Consider the following 24,575-nt stretch of genomic DNA (forward strand, 5'->3'; position numbering starts at 1 on the left):
TAATACACTTATACTAGCTGTCACATTTACAATATTTATGTTTTGCATGTCGAACTTTCGACTGTTGACACCCGTAGTGGTTGAGTGCTCAACACTCTTTAATTTGTACTTCGTTATGATAAGGTGATAAGATAATAAAAAGAATCCAATAAATATGAAAATTGAAAGCAGTGAATTTTCCGATCAGCAGATCTATCTATAATGTTGCAGTGCTGTTACTGTTCTAAAGAGTTTAAATATGAAAGCGAGAAAAAGAGACATGAACAAAGTCATTTTCCACAATTTGAGTGCAACCAATGTTTTAAGAAGTTTAGTTTTCTGTAAGTTGTAAATAAATATATTTAAAATATAATTTATCACTAAAATATTGTGAATCTGTTTGACTATATATAACTATAACCATAGTTTGACTAACAATATGATTAAATTGATATCGTTTTTTTTAAAGAAGAGGTGTTCAATTTTTTGTTTATTGTTTTTTAATATTTGTAGATCAGCCTTAAGAAGGCACCAAAAGCAGCATGAAAGGACAGGACATGTTCCGTGCCTTGACTGTGGGCGTAATTTTCGCGATGATATTCTTCTTAAGCGTCACATAAAATATGCACATAAAGGTAAGATTTACATCATTATTGAAAGAATTTTGCTCTTAATTGATTTAAATCTAGAATTTATTGTTAAAATAAATTTAATTAATAGATTGAATGTTTAATTTAAATTGTAAAATAATATATATTATAAAAGTATTAAATAGCCATCCTAGCTAGAATGAGGAAAGCACATTGTTATTAATTGTCATTAACTGCTGAAACATATGCATTTTTAATGCTAATCATATTATTATAAATATTTTTTTTATCATCAAATTAATTTTAAATGAAAATTTCCATTATTAGAATCTATGTATACAAGCAATTTATAATTGTCATTATACAAGATTTTATTAAATGTAATGTTTCTAGTTATGTAAAACTGACATGACATTGGAATGTAGATTATACCGAGAACAACTAGAAAGAAATTCAGTAGTTATCCTTTTCCAACAATATACTAACAAAAAATACAATTAAATTTATATATTATGCCAAATGCAAACATTTTTTATCTATTTAATATAATTGATTGTTTTTGTATAAAATTAATGTTTGTACAATTTGCAACTTTACCATCATTGGTAAAGTTGCAAATTTTATTTTAAACATTAAGTTTTCTGACTTCATTCGAATATCCTCTCAATTGTACAAAATCTTTTTAATAAAATTTAAAAAGATGTAAACAATGGTCTACCTAATGTTAAGTGGTTACATTTACTTTATACACAGACTATTATTGTAAGTTTATATACATTACTTGATCTGTCTCATGTGCCTAAATAAATTACTGGCTGAATCATCCTTCAAACAATTTCATGTTAATAAAAAGTAGTTTCTTAGTTTTAGAAATACAAAAGCAACTATATAACCAGTTACACACAATAATATTTTTTATACAATATCCAACATTTTTAATTGGTTTCTAATGTAATTTATTCAATAATAAAAAAATATATTACATGTATTGATGGTTGAGTCAGAGTTATTAAACATACCAGAAATTTCTATGATTCTCTTTGGAAATTAATTAACAATGAATGTCTGTAGGTAAAGGTGACCATTCATTATCATGAATGTATTTGAAAATGGATTTGTGCTTATATATGTTAATTAAAAATTAATTATGAGATTAACATTGGAGTTTTAAAATGAATCTCTCATATTAATCTTGTTATCCAATACTGTGAACTCAAGGATGTGAAACATATTTTTTTCTATTACATATAGGTAAATAGATATGGTTTTAAAGTATCTGTTATTTTCAAAATTAGTTATTAAAGTTTTACATTAAATTGTGAGTTAATGCAGTTACAATTTTATGGATTCAGTTTTTAAATAGAAAGATTTCACGCAATAAGTAGCAGAAGCAAAGTGTATAAGATATTGGAATAATATAATAAATGACAGATGTTTTCTTGTATGCCTGACTGAAAAAACAACTAAACTATTGTATATAAAACTCATAACAAGGTTGCAAAACATTTCAAAGAATGTTTTAGAATATATATATTGCATTTATAAGTACCTGCACCTAACGAGTTAATCTGCTTTCAATTTAGTCTATCGAATGAAGAACTATGTATTTCATGTAGATGTATTTTATTTATAAACGAAAGAATGTAATAATTAATATAAAAAAATATAAACATTTCAGGTACATATGAATGTTCTAAATGCGGCTCCAAATTCAAAAGTGACTTGGCATTAATGTCGCATATGAAGACACATAAGCCTAAAGCTGAAAGAAGATTCCAGTGTAGTTTTGAAGACTGTAAAAAATCTTTTAACTTTGCACACCACCTTAAACATCATGAGCTAACACACACTAATGCAAAACAGTTTTATTGTAAAACTTGTGGAAAAGGTAGCTCCGATAACATAATATTATATGACTAATTATTTTGTATGACAAATATGCAATTGTGTGTCAATAGTTCGAATGTGGTTTTGTTGATAAAGATGTTTTCATGTACGTAAGTACACATTTACTAAGACTGATTCATTGCTTTGAATAAAATATAAGAAGCTGCAATTATAAATTAGTCATTTTAAAAACATTGTATGAAACCGTATTTCTTTATGTACATATTATTTATTTTTATATGCATTTGAACAATAAAAATGAGACTATGGGTACAGTAATTTACCATATAGTTTCTTATGTGACAGTCAATGAATTATCATATAAATTATCATATAATTCATAAAATATAATAGTTCATTTTACTGGAACTAATGTAAATTTTAATCTAGGAGATGTCATCATATCCTTAACCTTTGATGTACAGATGTTGTCAATGTATTTGTATTACTGGGCTGTTTGTTTTACACACTAAATATTGTGTGAAATTAATTTTGATTCTCTAAATTATAACTAACAAAACAAAATAACAATTACTACACAACCAAGTTATTTGTTGTGTTAAAATTTATAGATTTTCATTTGATATTTTTGTTTTAGGTTTTATTCAGGCCCATCATTTGAAGTCTCATATTAAAACCCATGAACCTGAGAATTGGCTGTATTGTACCATACCAGATTGTGATAAGAAATTTGTTACAGAATATGCAAGAAAAAAACATCTCACAAGCCACAGTTAGTACTAGCATTTTTTTATTGACTAAATGGGGAGAGAATCCAAAAGATGATCATTGTGTTCATGCGGTATTGGTTCAAGCCCAAAATGTGTCTTGGTTTCAAATATTCTAGGTAATTTTATATTATTAATATAGAATATATTGGGAGTGTATAGCTGTTTTCGGAAAGGGATATTTAGTAAAGGAAGCATTATGGGTACATTTTGGGAAAGAGCTTATTTGAAACTAAAGGACATTTTAGAAATTAGCTTAATCGCACCTGAACAGATTCTTGTTTTTTTTGCACCCATTGATATTGGCATTGAATAGTCCTTACTTCACCATCTTAACATTGCAAATGCGCTTATAATTATTGTGCAATATAATTATATATTTATTATGGATTTTGGAAGTACCAATATGTCTGTAATTTTAGACATGTTCTTTTTTCTTTCAGGGACAACCATCGATAGTGGCATATCTTCCGATTCGAACTGTGAAATTTCAGGATCTCAGGACTCATTAAAAGGTAAAATCTTTATAAAACAGATAATGATTTCTAAAAGGTGAATAAATCACTTTCGACTATAGGATTTTGCTATGTCTTATCCGATTTATTTATGATGTGATTTGTTCATTCACCACCTGTACTTGTCTTGTAGTTATCCCATTTGTAACTAATACTGGAAATAATACATAAACGATTAAAAGTCAAAATGTACTATATTTAAAAAGGTTTATGATGCACTTTGCAATAGTCAATTGATGATTCAAAATTATATTTAAAGTGCAATGTGTAGACAGACATTGGCATTGTAAAACATATGTATCATTCCTCATATCACCAATGCATCACCAAGCTGGTGAACTGAGATGTTATGTCCCTTGTGCCTGTAGTTACATTGGCTCACTCACTCTTCTAACTGGAATAGAATTACTACTTAATACTAAGTATTTTTGCTTGGTGGTAGAATATATGCTGAGTGGGTGGTATGGTGGACTTGCACAAAGCCCTACCGGCTATCACCAAGATTTTACTTTCTGTCAAGGGAGCTATGTTCAATTTCAAATTCAAGCTCATTTCAAATTCTATCTATTCGCATCAGTCCACTCAAAAACCCTTAGTAAGTAAAAGTATTCCTATTAAGTTGTTTATTGTCAGCAGATGCAGCAGTGCTTTGTGCCAAATGCGGAAATATGGTAACACCAACTTCATATGCAAATCATGAAAGAGAATGTATGCCAATACCAGAAATGCCTCAAGACAGATATATAAATACAAAGATTGAAATTGAATTGAATAATAATTATAATAACGTAGAAGTTTTTAGCAACTGCAAAACAATATTGGGAAAATGTATTGCAAACGAAAATTCACCAAATAGTTGTTTATGTGCTCAAATTAAAGATGCGAACAATTTTTATGATGAATTACTTCCGAACGAAAACTTTGATCCTCTTAAAGTTGAGGTAAATAATAAGCAAACACTCAATAGCAACTATGAGGATATCAGTGTTATGAGCAATGCATGTGAAGGCTGTGATTGTTCCAATACCACATCTAATGTCCAAAATATGAACTCTTTGAAGGAACCCTTATTACAAAATACAAATGACAATTTACCAAAATTTGAATTAAGAGATGATGGTGCAATAAAACTCAAAGATACAATTGACATTGGTATCAATATTAAAAAAGAAAAAGAAATGACTGAAACTGATGAATTATTGAAAATTATGAATCAAGTGCCTTTTAATAGTTGTAAAGCAGTGTTAGGTAAATGTATAGTGAGTGGTAGTGGTACCATAAGTGAGAATTGTTTATGTGCTAAAATGGCAATAGATGACCATCAAATGACGGCTCAAGAAATTGATGAGATAACACCACAACCAATGATGACAACATAGTAATTTATTATCTGTGATTTAATAGTTATGTTTATGTTGAGTTTATAATCTACATAGATTCATATATTTTTAAATACTTACTATTTTAGGTGTTGCGATTATAATAGGATTAGATAAAAATAAAAACTATATTTATTAATATTAACTTTATATTTATTTACAACACTTCTTTACATTTTCAACCATATTATACAAAATATATCTTAGTTAACAATTACTACAGTAATAAAAATTATTATTTTACAATCAGACCTCACTTCTAAAAGTATAACTAAGTTAAAAATTATTTAATCGACAAATGGAATGCCACTTTATCATTCGGAATTATCACATAACGGCATGGATTATACATTTTAAATATTAAGGGATATTTATATCAGTAACAAACATCCCTTTAATACAATTCAGATAAAATAATGAGGAACCCAATTAAATGTCAATTTACTGATTATTGAAATAAACAATGTTATTATAATAAAATATACATTTATCTATGGTAACAATTTAAAAAGAAGAAATTAATTCTTCGTCGTTGAAGATAATAATTAAATGATTAAATTTTTGGCCGCGTTTGTTCACGTACTTGAAGCAATAAATAATCTAAAATCCTCATGTTGATTTATTTTTTCTAATTTGACTAGTCTAATAAAACAAGTTATTATTTATCAATATAGGTAAAATATCTTTAGTATTATTAATAAACTTAGAACCATTTGGAATCTTAGCGAGAAAATAGATGTAACGGTATATCAATTTACATTGGTATTTTATAGCATTTAAAATCACAGGAAATGGAGTAACAATAATGTACAATTTCTTCCCTTTCATAACTACAGGATGAACTACGCTTCGTTGTTTAAGATAGAATCGAAGTTGCTTACATCTGTCCTTTTGTCACTCTTTTCAGGTGAATCACTAATATAATTAAGTTCTTGAATGTTTTCACTGCTGTAATCTTTTTTCAGTTGCTCATTATTTTCCTCACTAATTGGTACTACACTAAGGAATTCAGTGTCATTATTTACGGGCCTCGATGTTGTCTTTTCGGCTCCATTACCCAGGTCATTTACAGGTAATGTGGTTGGTTTCTTCGTAGTGTCTAAATCATCAGTGTCTAATAAAAATGTTGAAATAGGTAAAACTTCATCATTGTAAGAATTTTCACTTGTTTGTTCTTCGCTAGACGAGGTAATTGAGTTAATTGGTGTTTCATTTGCGTCGGTTGTGACTGGTTCTTCTACTCGAGAATTGCTATTTGTAAAAAGTTGATTTAACATGCCATCGGGATTATTGATTGCGGTTGTTGTAGTTTCCTGAACTAATTGCGGTATAACTGATAGATCATTTGAGTTAGTATTTTCGTTCGTATGTGCCATATCGCTAACAGTATTTGAATTATTCATATGGTCTTCTCCGTTCTCGTTTTGCGTTTCATTTAAGTTAGCAGGTTCAATGTCATGACCTTCTTGTAGTTTCTTTACAAGGCTTTTATTGTTCTCAACCTCTGGCAAGAAAGGATTCATGTCAGTATCGTGATCGATGAATTCAGAAGATTGGACGTTTGTAGGTTTTGTGGTAATAGTTGATTGGTTGTCATTTGGATTGGGTATTTCATAAATTGTAACATTTAAATTACTTACTTGTGAGATATTTTGGGAACTCATATCAGACGTATTTGGGACATTATATTGATTTATGATTTGTTGATCATTAATTTTAAATGCGTCTGGTGTCGTCGGCATGATTGTGGATGTAATTATATTTATGTTGTCCTTTATATCATCGCTTTGGTTCATTTCAGATTTGAAACCTTCATTGACCGTAATATCTTTCTCTGTTTCTTCCCAAACTGGAGCTGGATGTGAAGTTGTCATTGAACTTTCTGGATTATTACCAGTCTCATCTAATTTTTTTTCCGACATTTTGTAAATATATTGGCCAATCGTTGTAGTTTCAAATGTATTTGATTCGATATCTTTGTTTGGTAACATGGCTTCGGTAACATGTAATGTCCCGCTTCCATCAGAATTATCTTTTTGTGTATTTACTCTTTTTACTCTGGAGTCGTCATTTAAATAATCGTTAGTAATACCATACATCATCTCATCTTGATCTGATATTTTGCTACTGTTAGATCCCATGTTATTTAGGTAATCAGGTTCAAAATCATCTTTTATAGCTCCGCGACCCAATAATTCATCTACCTTAATCGCAGGTGTATCTGTGGCTTCACCGCTTTCAGTAATCTTCATAATATCGTCATAATTAACTTCAGTTACTGATTCAGATAACCAATCTGAATCAGTTGATGTTTCGGCAGAGTCTTTAGTTATCTCATTAGATTCTGTTATGTCTTGAATGTTATTTTCTTTATCCATGATTGCTTTAGATGAACGATTGTATAGCATATTAATCGTATCAAAAGTTATTTCTTTACCTTCATTCTCTAAAGATTTGTCATTAAATATTTGACTAGATACGGTAGTTTTTTCTAAGGTTTCTGTTAGCGGTTTACGGTTCTCCAAGTCTTTATTTTGTTCGTTCAATGAATTCGGAACGATTGTATCTGTTCCAGTAGTAGTCGTTTCCGTTTGAGTATTTTCATTTATTAAAATACTTTGTGATCCTTGCGATTGAGACATAATCATTTTATTCTCAATGTTGCTTTGGGTACTTGTTGCCACATAATTGTGATTGAAATTCATTGAATTATCCATGTTTTGATCATTTCTTTCATTACTAAAAATTTGTGTTGTTGTTTCTACTTTATTTTTATTCGACTCATCTTCCTTAACATCGTCGTCCATTTCTCGTGAGTTAGATGTAGTTGTTTCTATATTCATCCTATTAGTAGTTGATTCTAAAGACATTTCATTATGTTTCCTTATCAGATCAAACGTAATATCATCGTTTGTAATTCCACTTGTTTGTTCTGTCATTGTCTCTGTTATATGATCTTCCAAGGTCTTAGATGATCTCGACTCTGTCTTACGCTCATCACTCATTTCGCTTTCCATTGGTGCTTTAATATTGCCATCATTATTTGTCATTACTGCAGTGCTTTGGGGAACTAAGCTGGTAGTATTTTCTTCAGCTTCAAGCCAATCATTATCGACTGATGAGTCGTTGCTAAAAGTATCGTTTAAATCCATTGGGTTTTCATTTTGTTGTAAAATAGAAATAATTTCAGGTTTCGGTTCATATGAAGGTTCGTTAATACTATTAGGTTCAGAAATAGAGATCCTTGTTGTAGTTGCCATTGAATTACCCATGTTATTTTCATTATTTTCGGTATTTTCGTTTACTGATTCCTTATTTTCTTCTTCAATATTCGTAAGTTCACCAGATTCAGCTTCTATTTTTTGTGTTTGCATTGGTTCTGAAGTAGTATAAAGACCCATTAAACTATCTAAATCAAACGTGGGATGATCAAACATGGGTCTAGGCGAAGTTTTCGATTCTGTTGCTTCATTTTGTTTGCTCTCATCAGTATCAGCGGAATTAGGGATCAAAATTGTTGTTATATCTGGGCTATCAGTTGACTTTTCTGGAAGCTGGAAGTCTGTTTCTGATTTAAAATTAGAACGGGTTACCGACTCAGTATTATCTGGCGATTCCGTTGCGGGATTACGTGACTGCAATATTTCTGACGAACTTTCTTTATTCGAATCTTCTGTTGGCTCCGACCTGGCCTCTGGTTCTGCTTTAGGTTCATCTGTAGATTCAGGTTCAGGCTCAGCCTTAGGTTCAGATGTAGGTTCAGGTTCCGGCTCAGCATTCGGTTCAACTGTAGACTCGAGTTCTGGTTTTGGTTCTGCCTTAGGTTCAGGTTCGGGCTCAGCCTTTGGTTCTGCTGTTGGTTCAGGTTCTGGCTCAGACTTCGGTTCTGCAGTAGATTCAGGTTCTGGCAAGGATTTCGGTTCAGCTGTAGGTTCAGCTTCTGGCTCAGACTTCGGTTCTGCTGTAGGTTCAGGTTCTGGCTTAGCACTCGGTTCTGCTGTAGGTTCGGGTTCTGGCTCAGCTTTCGGTTCTACTGTAGGTTCAGGTTCTGGTTCTGCTGTTGGTTCGGGTTCTGGCTCAGGTTTTGGTTCTGCCGTAGGTTCAGGTTCCGGTTGAACATCTTCTGTCGATTCAGATACAAGTTTTGGTGCTTTTTTAGGTTCTTCTTCAGATTCTTTGGAAGAAAACGGTTCTACGGTTGAATAAATTTCATGTTCTGGACTCGGTTCCGGTTTTGGCATCTCTGTATCACTGTGACCAAATATATGAGAAAATTTCAAATCTGCCTCTGTTTCTGTAGTTGTTTCTGGCATATATTGACGTGTCTTTTTCCAGTCAAACTCATTTTCACGGATAGCTTCATTTGCAGATTCAGCATTCGGTTTTTCTTCTTCAGAAATTGTTCTCGTTGTGTACTCAGCGGAGTCAACCGTTAGTTGCCTTTGAGTGGTAGGTTTGGAATGGTCGTCTTTTGTTACGGAATTGTCTAAAATAGGCATACATCTCTTAGGTGAACTCGTATCCATCATCTGTCCATGTGGACAAGCGCACGTAAAATCGAGCGTAGAATCGTCAAATTCGCACCTATGTTCGCAGTCATTGTTATTAATCTTGCATATATCAAGAACTGGCTTGGTTTGTATCTCTTGGTCTTCTGCGACGTGATATATACTTATCATTCTATTATAAGTGTTTAAGTAATTGTTAAGGTTGGTTTTCAAAGTTTTCGCCGTTAGAAGATCTTCGGTGGGTTCAGTGTTGTATTTTGGTATCCAGTGAATTCGATACGTTACAATGACTGATCCCTTCCTGCAATTAAGAAAAAAGTGGTTTGAAATTTTTGATATTAAAATTTAGCAGTTAACTACTAGTTTCAGCTTTTATTTATAGAAAAAATTACACGTTCAAAATTAATTACTGAGAGGAATTAATAAATATTCATTTGTTCTTCACATGATTTGGTAAATTCCTACTAATTTAACATAGATGAGACATCCGACGAAATTTGCTGAAAATATGTACATCATAAATATTTCAGCTATTCGTTTTCCATTTTCTAAATAATAATTGTTAGGAAATGATATGACCATAGCTTTCAAAGCAAACTTACAGGCAATAAATATATGTATTAATTTTAATTGCTAAACAACTCCTATCCCATTATGATAAAATACATAGATAAAATTAAATAGAAAATATCTATTAACCTTAATCGAACGACTTCCACTACTATCTCGTTGTCTCCATTTTCTAAACTGTTTCTATCGAAAAGAGCGTGTTTTAGAGCGTCGCTGAACGCCTGTGTAAATTCCTTATAGTCTTCGCTGTCCGTATCTTCAAAAGCTGGCAAGAAAATCTCATTGTCGATCTTTAATTCTCCTTCGACTGTTCTTGGTACTGAAATAGTATACAAAACAATGTTAGTATATTTCCATAAAATAAATATAATATTCAAAAGTAGTATTTAATTTTTTTTTCTTTTGCAACTGGATAAAACAATTGTACTAGAATCTTTGAGTTGAGTTTGAGTTTAATATTGCCAATCAAGGCAGACCCATGATGGTAAGTGGCGTTGTCTATGAGCGTCAGTAATGCCAGGGGCACAGCCAAGCCACCTAGCTGAAAATACTCTTCTTAAGCCTCGCCTAAAGAAGGACAACTGAGGTATCACTGAGGGAGTACCGAGGACGGAAGATCATTCCATAGTTTGTGACCTTTGTTTGATTCATATTCGTATTTTTACTTACCGTACAAAGACATATCGTTAGATTCATCGGACATAATGGAGAGATCTGGTGCTTCGTCACTTTGCGTCTCCGTAACTTGCTGTGGAAGTGGCGAAGTGCTTGGTTTTTGTTCGTGGCTATGGTCGTGGTCGCTGTGGTCATGTTCGTGATTGTGGTCGGTGTGGTCATGATTATGGTTACTGTGGTCGTGATGATGGCCGCTATGATCGTGATCATGGCTGTGATCGCTTGTAATGCCGCCAAACGCACGCGCGGAACTGACCGATGAGTTGTACTGCTCGAGGGGTGTTGGCGAATTGGTGAAGAGTATGCCAGCTGCAATTAAAAGTAATATTTAATTGTTAGTTTATTTCTAATGTAAAATAGGATAACCATCCTTTACTTGGTAGATATTATTATTTATAGTAGGTGAATATTCTTACTGTAGGCATATCAATTCTTTTCGCTAATGTACTTAAGATTTTACGATATTTAATTAACAATAAGTAACACATCAAGAATTTTTTTTAAAAGGTACCTTTATTTTTTCTCAGTACAAGAATACGATCGTATTAAACTTATGTAAAAGCTTAACTGTGCCACATTGCATGTTAAAATATCTGTGCGTTATCGGAGCGTATCCCACTAGATTTTATCTGAGATTGATATCATGTTTCATTCTATCTGAATTATTATATTTTAAATAATTTCCAAATATATTATTATTTTGGGTATAAAGAACAAATCGAAAAAAAGTACCTATTAATTCTATCGAAAAACAAGTAAAACTCAAAATTCTTGCGGAGTTTCCTCGTTTGTATGGACAACGAATAGGATGTTAACTTAACTTTCAATTTATAAATAAAAAAATTGATTTACTTAAGATAGAATGCTAACGAAAAAAGGTAACTCCACGGCGGGGAATCGAACCCCGGTCTCCCGCGTGACAGGCGGGGATACTTATCACTATACTACCGAGGACTTGGATGGAACTTCGAAATTATGTTTTAGATTAACAAAAACTTGAACTAGTCTATCAATGATGTTATTGTTGCACCCAACACGTGACACGTAGAAATGACACGTTTCAACTGTCGGTGAATTATTTTCCTTCATTCATGTCCTTTATATTTATTGCATTGATGATGTATTCCTGACCCATTTCGGGGGTCAACATCCGCACAAGCTAGTCAACTGCGACTGAACTGAACAAGTGTAAGCGCATTTGTGATAACTGCGATTTAAATAAAAACTATTCCCTTGAAATCTGTTACTTTAAAAAACCACGGTCGTCTAGACACAATATGACGAATGTAATATCATCACTAGGATTAGTTCCTATTGACTAAAGTTAAATAAACTAGATGTTTTTTCATAGCGAAACCCTTTGCTTGAATGGCGTATATATCTAAACGCGTATTAAAATGAATGAGAAACCTCTTATTGCGATGACTATCAGTTTAATTAAGATATTAAATAAATATATATGTATCTTTCGTAAATATTTTAATGATAAAAGAAGAAAAAATACTATATTATGTACAAATGTTATGAATTGATATTTGATTTCCAGAAACACATTGATGAACTATAGATAATATGTTATTGAACATAGACAAACGAGAACGACGCCCTAGTTAAGATTAAGAGTTAACCAACAATTGTATCTCGCCGTACATATAACTTGTCAAGTTATTTATATAATATTTGAACTTACTGGCTGCAAGAACGATGAGTGCGACTATAGCAACAACAACCAGTCCGAGCAACGTCCAGCAAAGGGGCCGCTTGCAGCCACCCTTCTCGCCGCGTTTGTCAGCGGTCACGTAGAGTTTCTCGCCTCTGGAAAAAACAAGAAAATAATTATTAAAACATGATACAAATACAACTTACAAACATTACGATTATTCCTTCGAATGGAAAATGGTATTTTATAAAATAATATGTACGCAGTATATAAAAGCGACAGTTATTAACACTTTGTCATTAAAAAATGTATACGTACTTCTCCTGATCTAACACCGGTTCACTTTTTGGAGTGTTATTGAGGAGTTGATGGACTTCAGGAAGAGGTTTGGTCTTATCCATTTGGACTAAAAACTTATTTAATTACACGATTGAAAAAAAAATGTTCATAAAATAATATTGTACCAAAATAAATAGACCACGTTCACTTAGAAAATAATTTCAATAACTAAGTCTTTACACAATTTTCTGTCTACGTATAGTATCAAATTTCTCGTGTTGTAATAGTCGCGTAACTTACAGTTGCTGCATATAATAAATGCGTGAAATGTATTGTAATATAAACGCATTAAGGTATAAAACGCATACAATCTGTTTGCTAAGGTGTCTATGTATGTTTGTAGAATATACATGTCGCTGAGTATAGTATTAAATACACCTAAGCAAATAAATACATGCCACGAATGTTTGGAGGTTAAAAGACATTTTTAAACAATAAAATAAAAACGAGAGCGATCGGACGGGTGTTTTAATTTTCTTTTAAATATATTTTTATACTATAACCCGTTTTAAAGGTTTAAATGTATACAATAACAACTAAGGTTATCGAAGGTGTATCTAATCATTTTTTTAATACTTATTCACCATTCAAACGAGCTTAGGTATAAAGCGACATTTGATCAGACTTGCTATATGTTTATATAAGATGTATAACCAACTTATTTTGTTGCATCCGAGAGCTATTAATAAAAAATATTTTCAACAGTTAGAAAAAATATATAAAAATATAATGTTTTAAGAACAATTAGAAAAGTTTATGGACTATGACAGTTGGAGTCAAGTAACAGGTAAATAATACCCACGGCTGGGCAAAGTACCGTTGGGACATTTAAGACATAGTAGGATGCTAACTAAAAATAGGTCTTCGAGATTGATATTAACTTTATAATTATTATATTATCATATGTATGTTTATTTCTTGTACGTAAATAAGGACATGACAATTCACGTAACGGGATTGTATCTACTCTGTTTGATAAAATAGTGAAAATATACAATATAAACTACAAGAACATGATAAAGTAAATTTTTTTATTAGCGCCTTATTGAAATAATTTACAAATTTGGGATTGACAAATGGATGGTCATATGGACAAAATTACAGAATATCGTTTGTACACAGCTCTAGCTAAAGCTATTATCATACAATTATTATAAAAAAAATACTTTAATCAATTGTCGGGGAAGGACTTCGACGTGTAGTATATTAAATCCTACGAAAACACTTGTGTTATTATATGTCCGTTTGCAACCAGGTATGGTGCGCGGAGGTCGTTGCTCTCTGCTTTGTTCCTGCGGTCCTTTCATACGGTTACTTACAAAGGGCCTGGAACACACCTCGGGTGTTTTGACGTGAGCCTCTATTTAGATCTTCGTAGGTGGCTGTTTGCTACTCGTATACTAATTTGTAATAATAAGGACCAAGGAAGCGAATTTAGATTTTCCATATGAATTAAATATTTAAACTTACTAACAGAACTAATTAGTAATGAATATATTTAAAACATTTTATATTCAATTTAATTTTAAGTACTTTTTTTAACATCTGTTAGTTAATTTACGTATGCAGATATTTATAATTTTAAGACTCACGATACACGTGATTACACGATACAGAATTACTTCGACGAACAAAGATGCCCATTTAAACCAGCTGTATCGATGTATTCTTAAACGATGGTATATTTTACCAGTGTTTATTAAACTCACGAGAACAAGTAGGGCCGGATTTAGGCGATCCGGGTAAACTGCCCCGTAACCTGCGTAATTGAGTTACTTGGTTTATAGCCTATTGGCAATATATTCAATAGAATTTATGTGCCAGTGTCCTTTAAAATCGTTTCTTCCTTTCTTCTACACTATCGATTAAAATTCTTGTTAATTAAGAACAGGACCTTCACACCAATATTAATTGCGTTGGTTTGTTATCTATTTTTAAATTAAGTCAATTTCCTGTGTCAGTTTCTATTTTTTAATAAAAGTAAAGTAGTTAATGGTTAAAGCGCATCCTTCCTCAGCCGAGTGCCTTTTTTAATTGATTAATTGGCTGCTGAATTAAGATTTTGTAATTATCATCAATTTATGACACGATATACTTAAAGTGAAAATATCCGGATTTAACTATTTTATTAATTATAATTTATCAATTATAATCATTCTAATCGATAATTTTTTTCTTTATTTAATAAATATCTAAAAGGGATACTAATATATAACAGAGATCATCTATCATATATATATTTTCAAAGAATAATTATTATCTTTTTATAGTTTTTTTTTTATTTATTTCTTTACATGGAAATTATTAATAACGACCTCCGTGGTCGAGTAGTGCGTACGCTGGTTTTCATGGGTAAGCCACTCCGAGGTCCCGGGTTCGATTCCCGGCCAAGTCTATGTAGAAAAAGTTCATTAGTTTTCTATGCTGTCTTGGGTCTGGGTATTTGTGGTACCGTCGTTACTTTTGATTTTCCATAACACAAGTGCTTTAGCTACTTACATTGGTATCAGAGCTGTAATGTATGTGATGTTGTCCAATATTTATTTATTAATAAAATTTGTGTGAACAAATTCTGTACGCATTATTATTGTAAACGACTCTAAATATATTTCCGTGTCACAAAACTCAAAATGTCATTACTGTTATGTACATGTCAGTTATTTTTAAATCAATCAAAAGCTTCGTTCTCCATTGAAGATGTATTGAGTAAGCGCATCCGACATTCATGAATGGGACCAAATACAAACGCGTTTTCACTTGCGTAATATCACAATGGATAGTCACACTAACCGCTATGGTGTCATTACCCATTAGTTACGGTGTTTGTTACTTTGAATCTTAAATCAAATGATGGTTTATCCTGTTTATGAGGTTGTCTTAGATGTTATCGAGTCACACGGAGAAACTTAATTTGGCAAAATGACAAATTGCGTACCTGTATACGTATGAGATGATGGAATTATGGATTAGTACACTACTTATACGACTTTTTTATGTCATATAGGTTAGCAGACTGGCTAATGGACCACCAATGATGGTCAGTGGTAAGAACTGCCCATAAACATTTGTACTGTAAGGAATATTACTCATTTCTCACAACATCAATACCTATCATTCCGCGATCCGAATGCGCGAAAAATAAATCAGTTCTCCTTTGTATGTATAGACTGAAGTCGAGATATATGTTTTGAAAGTACTATATAGTTTGGATAAAAATAGGCTTTTATTAATATTAATTATATAACAGCAAAGCGTTCACACTTCACACTGGTAGAAAAAGGGTATAAGACGTTTATATCGATGGACAATATTCTTACGAAAATTATTTTTTTTTGGTGAACATTTCACCAAAGTTTTATTACAATCATCATTTAATTTGTATGGACTGCAAACACGAATTTTTATTTATTAAGAAGTCTTGTTTAAAGAGCGAATGCAACTAAGTGACGGATGTTATGTTACGTATAGAGAAGTTATTCAACTATGACCTTGTAATATTCCACTTATCTTCAAAGGATTTTAATTTCAAAAATATATACAGCTAAGACTTTAAAACATACTTTCCACAAGCAGACGAGTCGAGCCATAGTATAAAAACATATGATTAACTGAAGGAGGTTAGAATATTCTGTAAAGATTTCAACGCGTCGCGTCGGCCCGCATTGTGGTCTAGTCTCATTGTTTTGAATTTCTTTCAGGTCGTCGTTGTCTTTGTTTTCTTTCTGACCATTGCTATGAATATGCAACCGCTTTCTCGAACAAACTTATAGTTTAGGCGACCCTCATACAACATTAATCTTTTTTATTAATTTCGAAGTCAAAACGATCTTCGCGATGTTTTAAAAAGGTTAAAAAAAGTGGGTATAAAGTTGTGTCACAAAATATTCACAACAATATCCTGTATAAAGATATAAATACATTAATATATATTGAAAGAAACAGCTGCATTGTATAATCACGATGGAACACTTGCAATTTAATACTTCAAAGTCAATTCACATTTCGTAGGGCATATACCGTGCCCTACGAAATGTTTTTTAATTAAGATTCCGCAGACGTTTTGAACTTGTCTTATTAATAAATTTATAAATAAATAATATAAATAAACATTGGACAACATCACATACATTACTCTGATCCCAATGTAAGTAGCTAAAGCACTTGTGTTATGGAAAATCAGAAGTAACGACGGTACCACATACACCCAGACCCAAGACAACATAGAAAACGAATTAACTTTTTCTACATCGACTCGGCCGGGAATCGAACCCGGGACCTCGGAGTGGCGTACCCATGAAAACCGGTGTACACACTACTCGACCACGGAGGTAGTCATTTGAATATCATGACAAGAAATCACTGCTAAATCCATCTTATTACTCGATAAAATACCATAAAGATAATAAAAAGTCTAAAGCTTGTATTCCCTGAATTTCACTTAAAAGAACGAATTAATTTAATTGTATATGGAGGAAGTGAGTAACTATTGAGTTTTAGTCGGTTCTTCTCGGTACTATCTACCTATCCAAATATATTAATTTACTTTGGAATCATCACGTAGTGTCCACAACGTGATGATTCCAAAGTGAACCTAATTGAATAAATAATATTTTGAAGCAATTTCGCAAACATTTAACGTAATAATTTCTAGATCGATCTATTTATAATTTTATTGTAGCTAATTAGTCCGAGATATATGTATTTTCAGACGTGGTCCATTGGTCCCGTTAAAGTTTAATTTTATTAGTTTAACAAGCTCTAAAACGGTCATTATACACTTGTAATAGTTGTATGTTTAGCCTTCGGCTAGGCGATGTGTCGTTCGCCTTAGTAGCGAGTCATTATGTTTACAGCTATTTCTGTTTATCTGTTGACTGTTTAAAAACTTTCTTGGCGAATTTTAAAACAATAGCAAGTGACACATGACACTGTCCTCTACCTCGACATTGTTCAAATAGAAGAAAGAAAAACCGTTTAAAAAATAGGGGTTCTATTTTTAAATGCACTAAAAATAAGTATATAAGAACTTTAATATAAGGAAGGTTTAAAAACATTTTATTTAAAAATATAACCTATACTCGTTAAATTTACTGAACGATTTAGTTAAATCTAAACTTAACTATTCACGCACAGTTAAAACTACTCAGTCTAGAAAGCTGAAATGTGGAAATAGATTTATATTGTAAGCGTTTATAGTGTAAGCCTACGCTGTTAAAAGATTTTTGGAAATTTCAAATTTATTGAAAGGTGTACCTTTTTATGGATTTTACACGTAAGAAGTCGGAACAGGCAGCCAGGTCCATAAAATCGTTTATTAATATTTCATTTCTGACAACTTATAGGTTCCTGAAAAGTAATGTACCTCTATATTTTAGGTACGCGTTAATCTTAACCAAAGATTGTGTGTGATTCTTATAGATTGTAAATGTCCCTCGGTTGGGCAAAGACCTCCTTGCCTTTGAGGTATGAGCTTACTTCACCATTCTGCTGCAATGCGAGTTGGTGAATACACATGCTTTCAGGATTTCATTGAAATTAGACACATGAAGGTGAGTACATGAGATAAATAATAAACACAAATTAGCACATGATAATACACATGTGCTTACCTGGGTTTGAACCAGTTTTTCTAATCATTGGGTCTTTTCGATTAAATATAATGTTTAAAAATGTCTAAAACAATAAATTTCAATTATGTTTATATATTACGTCACTAACAGAATTACCAAGATTGTGTTTACCAGCTCTTTACGGTCAGTGTTAGGCTTTTCGTATATTTGTTGTTACTTAATAAGCGTATCTATTTATATAAAAGAACTATTAGGCGTCTTTTAGTTTGTAATTTCGTTATTATTTGTTCAATATTGCCCCAACCGCGTCGAACTGATCCTTACATTCCTTTAAACACGTAAATTATATTCCTATGTTTTTATTCAGGCCCTCGGCTACCTATATCTCAATTATTATGTACGATCAACCATCATAAAAAGCAACTAACGCAATCATAATATTAGTTTGAAGTCTGATCATAACGCCTCAAAAGGTAAAACATAAATTTTAAAATAAACTACGTCCATATAATAGATGAAATAATACCGAGGCGTCAGTTCATTGGTCGTGTCTTATGATGATGTGTTATGTAATTTAATATTTCCTAGAAAACGATATTGCATTTAACCTTAAAGCACCATTTCCGATACCTATTAGAATTTATCTTTAGTATTTAGTGTTCAGTTTTATAAAATATCTATTTGTTATGTTATATCTCAGAAGAAAATGTTTTGAATATAAGACGTTATTTTTTAACGCAAATTCATGATTTATATTAATTTGACAGATTAATAAAAGTATCAGTGTCAGTTATATAATCTAAGGGGACATCAAATCCGAGACGGAAAGAGTTCAGGGCAGAGGACCAATGGCTTTATAATCTTTGCGAGGCACTTAAGTGGAAATTTGCAAATCTTCAAAAAAGTCTAGTTAATAGCTAGCCACTAGTCTCATTAAGTACATATTAAACATCTTTATATATATATAAAATCGAAATACCACTCACTGATTAATCACGAAATTTCAGAAACTGTAAACATTTAAAAAAATTAAATTTTGCAGGTATTATATTATATAATCACGTAACAACTTATAACTTCTTTACTTATCTTCTAAATGCTTTCTACAAGTCGCGGTTAACTTAAGTGGGCCATGCAATTAGTGTTAAGCGACAAATGTATCCTTTCATAGTATTTTTAACTTAATTAGTCCTTATCTCCTAATTCCAAGTTAAATGTTGGATAAGGTATTAGAAAAATCGTGCGTTGCGTTCTGTTTCTGTCTACAGTTGCAATAAGATATTTGTAACGAAACTATTTTTTGTTCAAACTATAAATATAAAGTTATTAATAACGTTATAATAAGATGCACGCGTTCTAACCACTGGGCCATCTCGGCTCACACTGGGCCATCTCGGCTCACAGCACAGTGTAACCGGGGCACAGCTAAACATTAGCAATAACACATTGCAAGTTTTAGAACAGTCGGGTTTGTTTACAGCTGCGCTTCGAATATCGCCTGACAGTCTTAATACATTGTGACATTTTAACGCAACGGATTGCAATATTGCGACGTAACATACACAACCCACCTTGAACTGAGCTGTAAGTGAGATATTCCAATTCCGAACGCTTCTATACATAAGAATTAGCAAAATTCGCAAAAGTTTGAAAGCACGCTAATTTAAAATTCATACCAGGCTTCAATAGTTTGTGGATTCCTTGACGCAATTCGCGGGTGTCAACTGACTTTATTTAACCGGCCAAGGTCAGCTCGAACGTTAAATAACATTTGTAGGTCTTTTAATATAATCGTTATTAGAACAAGGACGTGTGATGAGGTTGCAGTGTCGCTTGCGGTTTACTTGTGACTGTATCGTTTTGAATACGTAATAATGTAATTAATAAGCTCCAAACTGGTTTTAGATAGGTATATATTTAGATAACTTACTTGACACTATTTTTAAAATCACTCTATGAAATGTCAATATGACTATACTTATCTAAAAAAATTTATTTGTGATAAGTAAGATTTTTAATTTCTAACATTCATAGGTAGATTAAACTTAATACTTACAATTAACATTTTGTGATAAATATTTATAGCATTTGCAACATTTATAGATTTTCGTATAAAAATCAGTATCGTGATTCTATTCGTATCAGTCACTGATTAAACACGAAATCTCAGAAACTATAACAACTACATACTTTAAATTTGGAACGTAGGTTTCTTATAGGGTGTAGACATCCGTTAAGAACGGATTTTATGAAACTCCACCCATAAGGGGGTAAGATTTCGCACGGGTAAAGCCGCAGGTTCTGCTAGTAATTATATAAAGTACAGTGTTAATTTAGTTTTCAGGTTAATAGTTATGTAACCAGTGGTCTATGAATGTTTTTTGTCAGATCTTTGGGAGATTAAGATAATTACATGTTAACGTAATTCTAATATTTATTGTATGTATCAATACGATTCGATTATGTTTTATAAATACAATATCACAGTCTGTTGAACAGTTGCGTAACATCTAAACCACATTCTCGCGAGAAACCAGATTTACAAAAGGCTGACTGACGCGAATTTCAATTTGCCTATGAAAATTTATCGGCATTATTTCAATTTTGCTTTGTTCAGTTAATACTATTGCAGTTTGTATTTTTAAGCAATTTGTTAGATAGTAATGTCGCATTGAATAATGTAAATGGAAATTCTATTGGTTTGCATTAAGATTTCGTATTATGGAATATTACGATTCGGTTTGAATTACCTATACATAAAAGTCGATTTCAAAATGAAAGTAAAATCCTTTTTAATTTAGCTTTTCCTTTTTTTTTGTTATGTAACGTGCCGATACACTTCGCCGATGTGAACCGATTTTATTTTTAAATAGATTATACCGCGAAGGTTTTAATTATTTATTTGTATAAAAAAAACTGAAGAAATGAAGAACGCTTTAAAATAAACAAATGAAACAAGATCTATTAATTATTTGTTTTGTAAAACAAAATCATCGTTTTCGATTTGAACACGAAAACTTTGAAGAATCAGAAACACTGTTTTTACGTCAAAAACACACACATTCTCGACTGATTTGGTCCACACATAAATACTTAAAAAGTAACGGTCATAACTAATTAATTGTAGATTAATATTATTCGTCATATCAATAATAATTACAAGGATGACTAAGACCTTATATTATATTTATACCGTTTAGAACGGTATCAATAATAGATAAATAAATCTGGCTGATCAAAGGCTAGCTTCGATACTCCAGTGATTGGTTACAGTATGATAGTAAAATAACGGGTCTCTTTCGAATGTAACTTGCAACGTAGTTGTGTAGTAGTTCGGCAACTATTAGTGAAACAAGTGAATTCTTTCAGATCTTAGTACATATTTTTGAAGTGAAACATTACTGTATGTACAAAATTTTTAACCCCAAAATATAATTTTACCTTGTGTTCTTGTTTAGTAATTTGATTGCACGCGCACTTTTTTTTTCGAAATGTTACGTTTTTTTTAAATATCGAACAAGTTTTTTTTTGATTTAAAGTTTACGGTATCGACTCTATAAGTCTTCTCAAAGGAATAAAAATGAAGGAAACTGAAAAGCCACAAACCTCATGTATTTCCTGTGCTCGTTTACTGGGACGAAGTATTCGTCGTACGGATTTGTAGAATTCATATCGACCTCCACGTCCTTCTTTTTCGATCCATTCTTAGGCGTAAGATTTATCAGTTCTAAGTTAACTGCTTCTAGTGTTTTCGTGTCACCATTGGGCTCTTTACTGTGTCCATTTTGGTGTGGTCCATTGGAAGTGAACGAATCGTTATGATTCGGATCCGATTCATCATGTTGGTAAGCTCGGTTGTCGAATGCAGCGGGGGATGAGGGCGGGGAAGGGGGGCGGTGTTGCGGCCGCATTTGGTCCCTCGGGGACGCCGATCTACTGTGGCTATCCATTATTTTTGGAGCGGACTGACATCTGAAAAGAGAAAAGGCAATTAAAATCAAGTTAACCAGCAAATATATGTTATTGATTTTGTTTTATCGAGTTTTGTATCAATTGTAATGCCAAGTAATACTTTAAACTGAAATAAGTTAATTAGAATTGTCTTGCAAAAAGGCAATGGACTTTTAGTCGACTTCAATTTTGATTTGTGAATACATATTATTTATAACGCTAGGAAATGGCAGCCAAGTGGAAAATGCTAATCGCTTTAGAAATAAAATTACGACTATAAATTTATAATTTGAAGCAGGAAACAATACTGATGCTTTTGAGGTATTATTATAATAATATTGGAGCGCTTGTTGCGACTTATTGCAAATGGCGTAGCACGAAACGCATTGGTCACGTCTCAAACTCAGATTTTGGACTCGAACAATATCTCTTACAAAAGAGCATTATGACAGTTTTGTTTCTATTTAAATTGTAAATCTGTTTACTCTTAAACCGAAACGTTACGTCATATATTACATACATTAAGGTATGCAGGGAATTATCTGTTGTTACTAAGTGCGCATTCATACAACAAATCTTGTCTTAATCAAAACTTGGTTTAGCGACGGATTAGTTAATACTGATTTGTCTCTTTCTGTCCTCGTCATTAGTCGTTAGGAAGAAGAAGACACAATTTTTAATTAAATACCGCTAAATAAAATTGTTAATAAAAGTCGAAACACTTATTTTTTTCTGTCGCTAGGTTAGAGTCATTTGGTTTTAACTATTACATTTGATATGTACTGTAAATTATCTCAATAATTAGCGAATTTTGCGTAAGATTAAGTCTTGTTTCTGTTATCGCAAAAAAACTATTGCAGTTAAATTTTTTAACCTACTTTGTAATTAAGCAAAAAATTATAGAAAATGGTTTATATTTTGTGAAATATCAAATAAGTATGAAAGCGGATATATTGAGAAATAATTAATTAACCAAGGGCGTAGAAAAGTCCTTTGCTTTTTTCCGATTTTTAAATATATTTTTGAATTTATAAAGACTATACTCTACGTAAAAGTAATGTTTTCCGGAGTAGGACTTGTAGTTCTTGGACATTGTCTTGGCAAAACAAGACAATAACTGTTGCCATTAAGTTAAACAGGTAAATCTGCGGCTACATGTAAACGCATTAAAGATTCGGCGATAGTCGGTCAACTTATCTCAAACATGAACGTCCGTTGACCTCAACATACCTACTACATGTTAAACATTGCGCTCTTTACACAATTTAATTATATTTTAATCCATTTTGTCCTACTTTTTGTACACGTATATTTGTCATTGTATATTTTTTACTATTTATTTTGTCGGCCATATTGAATTTATCAGTTAAATCTAAATCAATTCATTAATTTAATTAAAATCCGTTATGACTGTCAAAATAATTTGATTAATTAATATATTATGATTATGAAACCTAGTGATATTTGTGAATATACACGTGTTTTTATTCGGTATAATCTGGTAAAATGCGTGTAATGTGTTGCTGTCCTTAGTCTCAATACAAAGGCAGCGAGGCTAACCACCTCTTACTTGATGTGAAGTTATGGTCTGGATTAACTGCTATTTTTTTAAAAATTCCTGTCATTCGTACCGAAGATTTACTATAATTGTTTAAAAGGAAGTGATTTATACAAACATTTTTTCAAAATAAAAATGTAATGCGGTAAATTTTTAATATTCTATAATCCAAAGAAGACTTTTTGCGAGAATTACATTTTAGCATTGACAACTTTGTAAGATATTTTTTAATGATAATGAAATATTGACAATAATTGTATTTTTGTTTTTTTTTTTTCATTCGTAATAGTGTCAAGGATACACTATTACGAAAAAAAAAACAAAAATACAATAAATAATACTTTTTTAATATATCCTATATTAAAAGTTTGATTGATTAATTATCTGTATCATTATTTCAAATTTATTATCTTAATAAACAAGCTTTTATTTCAATCAAAAATAATATACGATACTAAATAATAAAATAACAAAGAGTTTATCTGTATATAAAAAATATAATATTTAAAATCAAGTATATGGTATTTGTGTGTTTATATTTCATTTTATAATATTTTATACTGTTTGAAAATACGAATATATTATTCACCGCGTATCGTATATGGATTCGATTAACTAATCACGCAGGCGCAAAAAAACTATTTTCAACATGCAAGCAGTGTTACA

General features: G+C 31.6%; 2 protein-coding genes across 5 annotated transcripts in view; one reads left to right on the plus strand and one right to left on the minus strand.

Moving 5' to 3' along the window:
- The first annotated feature begins 31 nt into the window (after positions 1-31).
- On the plus strand, positions 32-5,690 carry LOC113392766 (zinc finger protein 14-like). 4 transcript variants are annotated; one of them, XM_026629331.2, is made up of 6 exons: positions 32-320; positions 493-614; positions 2,248-2,457; positions 3,055-3,189; positions 3,628-3,699; positions 4,333-5,690. In XM_026629331.2, the coding sequence occupies exons 1-6, from the start codon at positions 202-204 to the stop codon at positions 5,076-5,078; spliced, it is 1,404 nt and encodes a 467-aa protein (XP_026485116.2). In that variant the 5' UTR covers positions 32-201; the 3' UTR covers positions 5,079-5,690. The 4 variants fall into 4 exon arrangements, with proteins under 4 accessions (XP_026485116.2, XP_026485117.2, XP_026485118.2 ...); XM_026629332.2 differs by having other exon boundaries at positions 4,336-5,690; XM_026629333.2 differs by lacking the exon at positions 3,628-3,699.
- LOC113392708 (zinc metalloprotease ZmpB-like) overlaps positions 5,210-24,575 on the minus strand; it is a 61,019-nt gene continuing 41,653 nt past the window's right edge. Inside the window, exons 3-8 of the mRNA XM_064220816.1 lie at positions 22,007-22,372; positions 12,522-12,646; positions 10,826-11,140; positions 10,286-10,475; positions 9,262-9,887; positions 5,210-9,219 (exon numbers count right to left, since the gene is read on the minus strand). Coding sequence (XP_064076886.1) covers positions 5,921-9,219; positions 9,262-9,887; positions 10,286-10,475; positions 10,826-11,140; positions 12,522-12,646; positions 22,007-22,350 — 4,899 coding nt within the window. The 5' untranslated portion in view covers positions 22,351-22,372 and the 3' untranslated portion in view covers positions 5,210-5,920. The remainder of the gene's footprint in view (positions 9,220-9,261; positions 9,888-10,285; positions 10,476-10,825; positions 11,141-12,521; positions 12,647-22,006; positions 22,373-24,575) is intronic.

This window comes from Vanessa tameamea, chromosome 5 (assembly GCF_037043105.1).
Source record: "Vanessa tameamea isolate UH-Manoa-2023 chromosome 5, ilVanTame1 primary haplotype, whole genome shotgun sequence".
Classification (NCBI taxonomy): domain Eukaryota; kingdom Metazoa; phylum Arthropoda; class Insecta; order Lepidoptera; family Nymphalidae; genus Vanessa; species Vanessa tameamea.

Excerpts from the sequence above, each read along its gene's own strand:
- LOC113392766 (XM_026629331.2), top strand. The coding sequence starts at position 202 with ATGTTGCAGTGCTGTTACTGTTCTAAAGAGTTTAAATATGAAAGCGAG. Across the intron at positions 321-492 it reads TTTAAGAAGTTTAGTTTTCT|ATCAGCCTTAAGAAGGCACC; the intron begins GTAAGTTGTAAA and ends TAATATTTGTAG. Across the intron at positions 3,700-4,332 it reads ATCTCAGGACTCATTAAAAG|CAGATGCAGCAGTGCTTTGT; the intron begins GTAAAATCTTTA and ends GTTTATTGTCAG.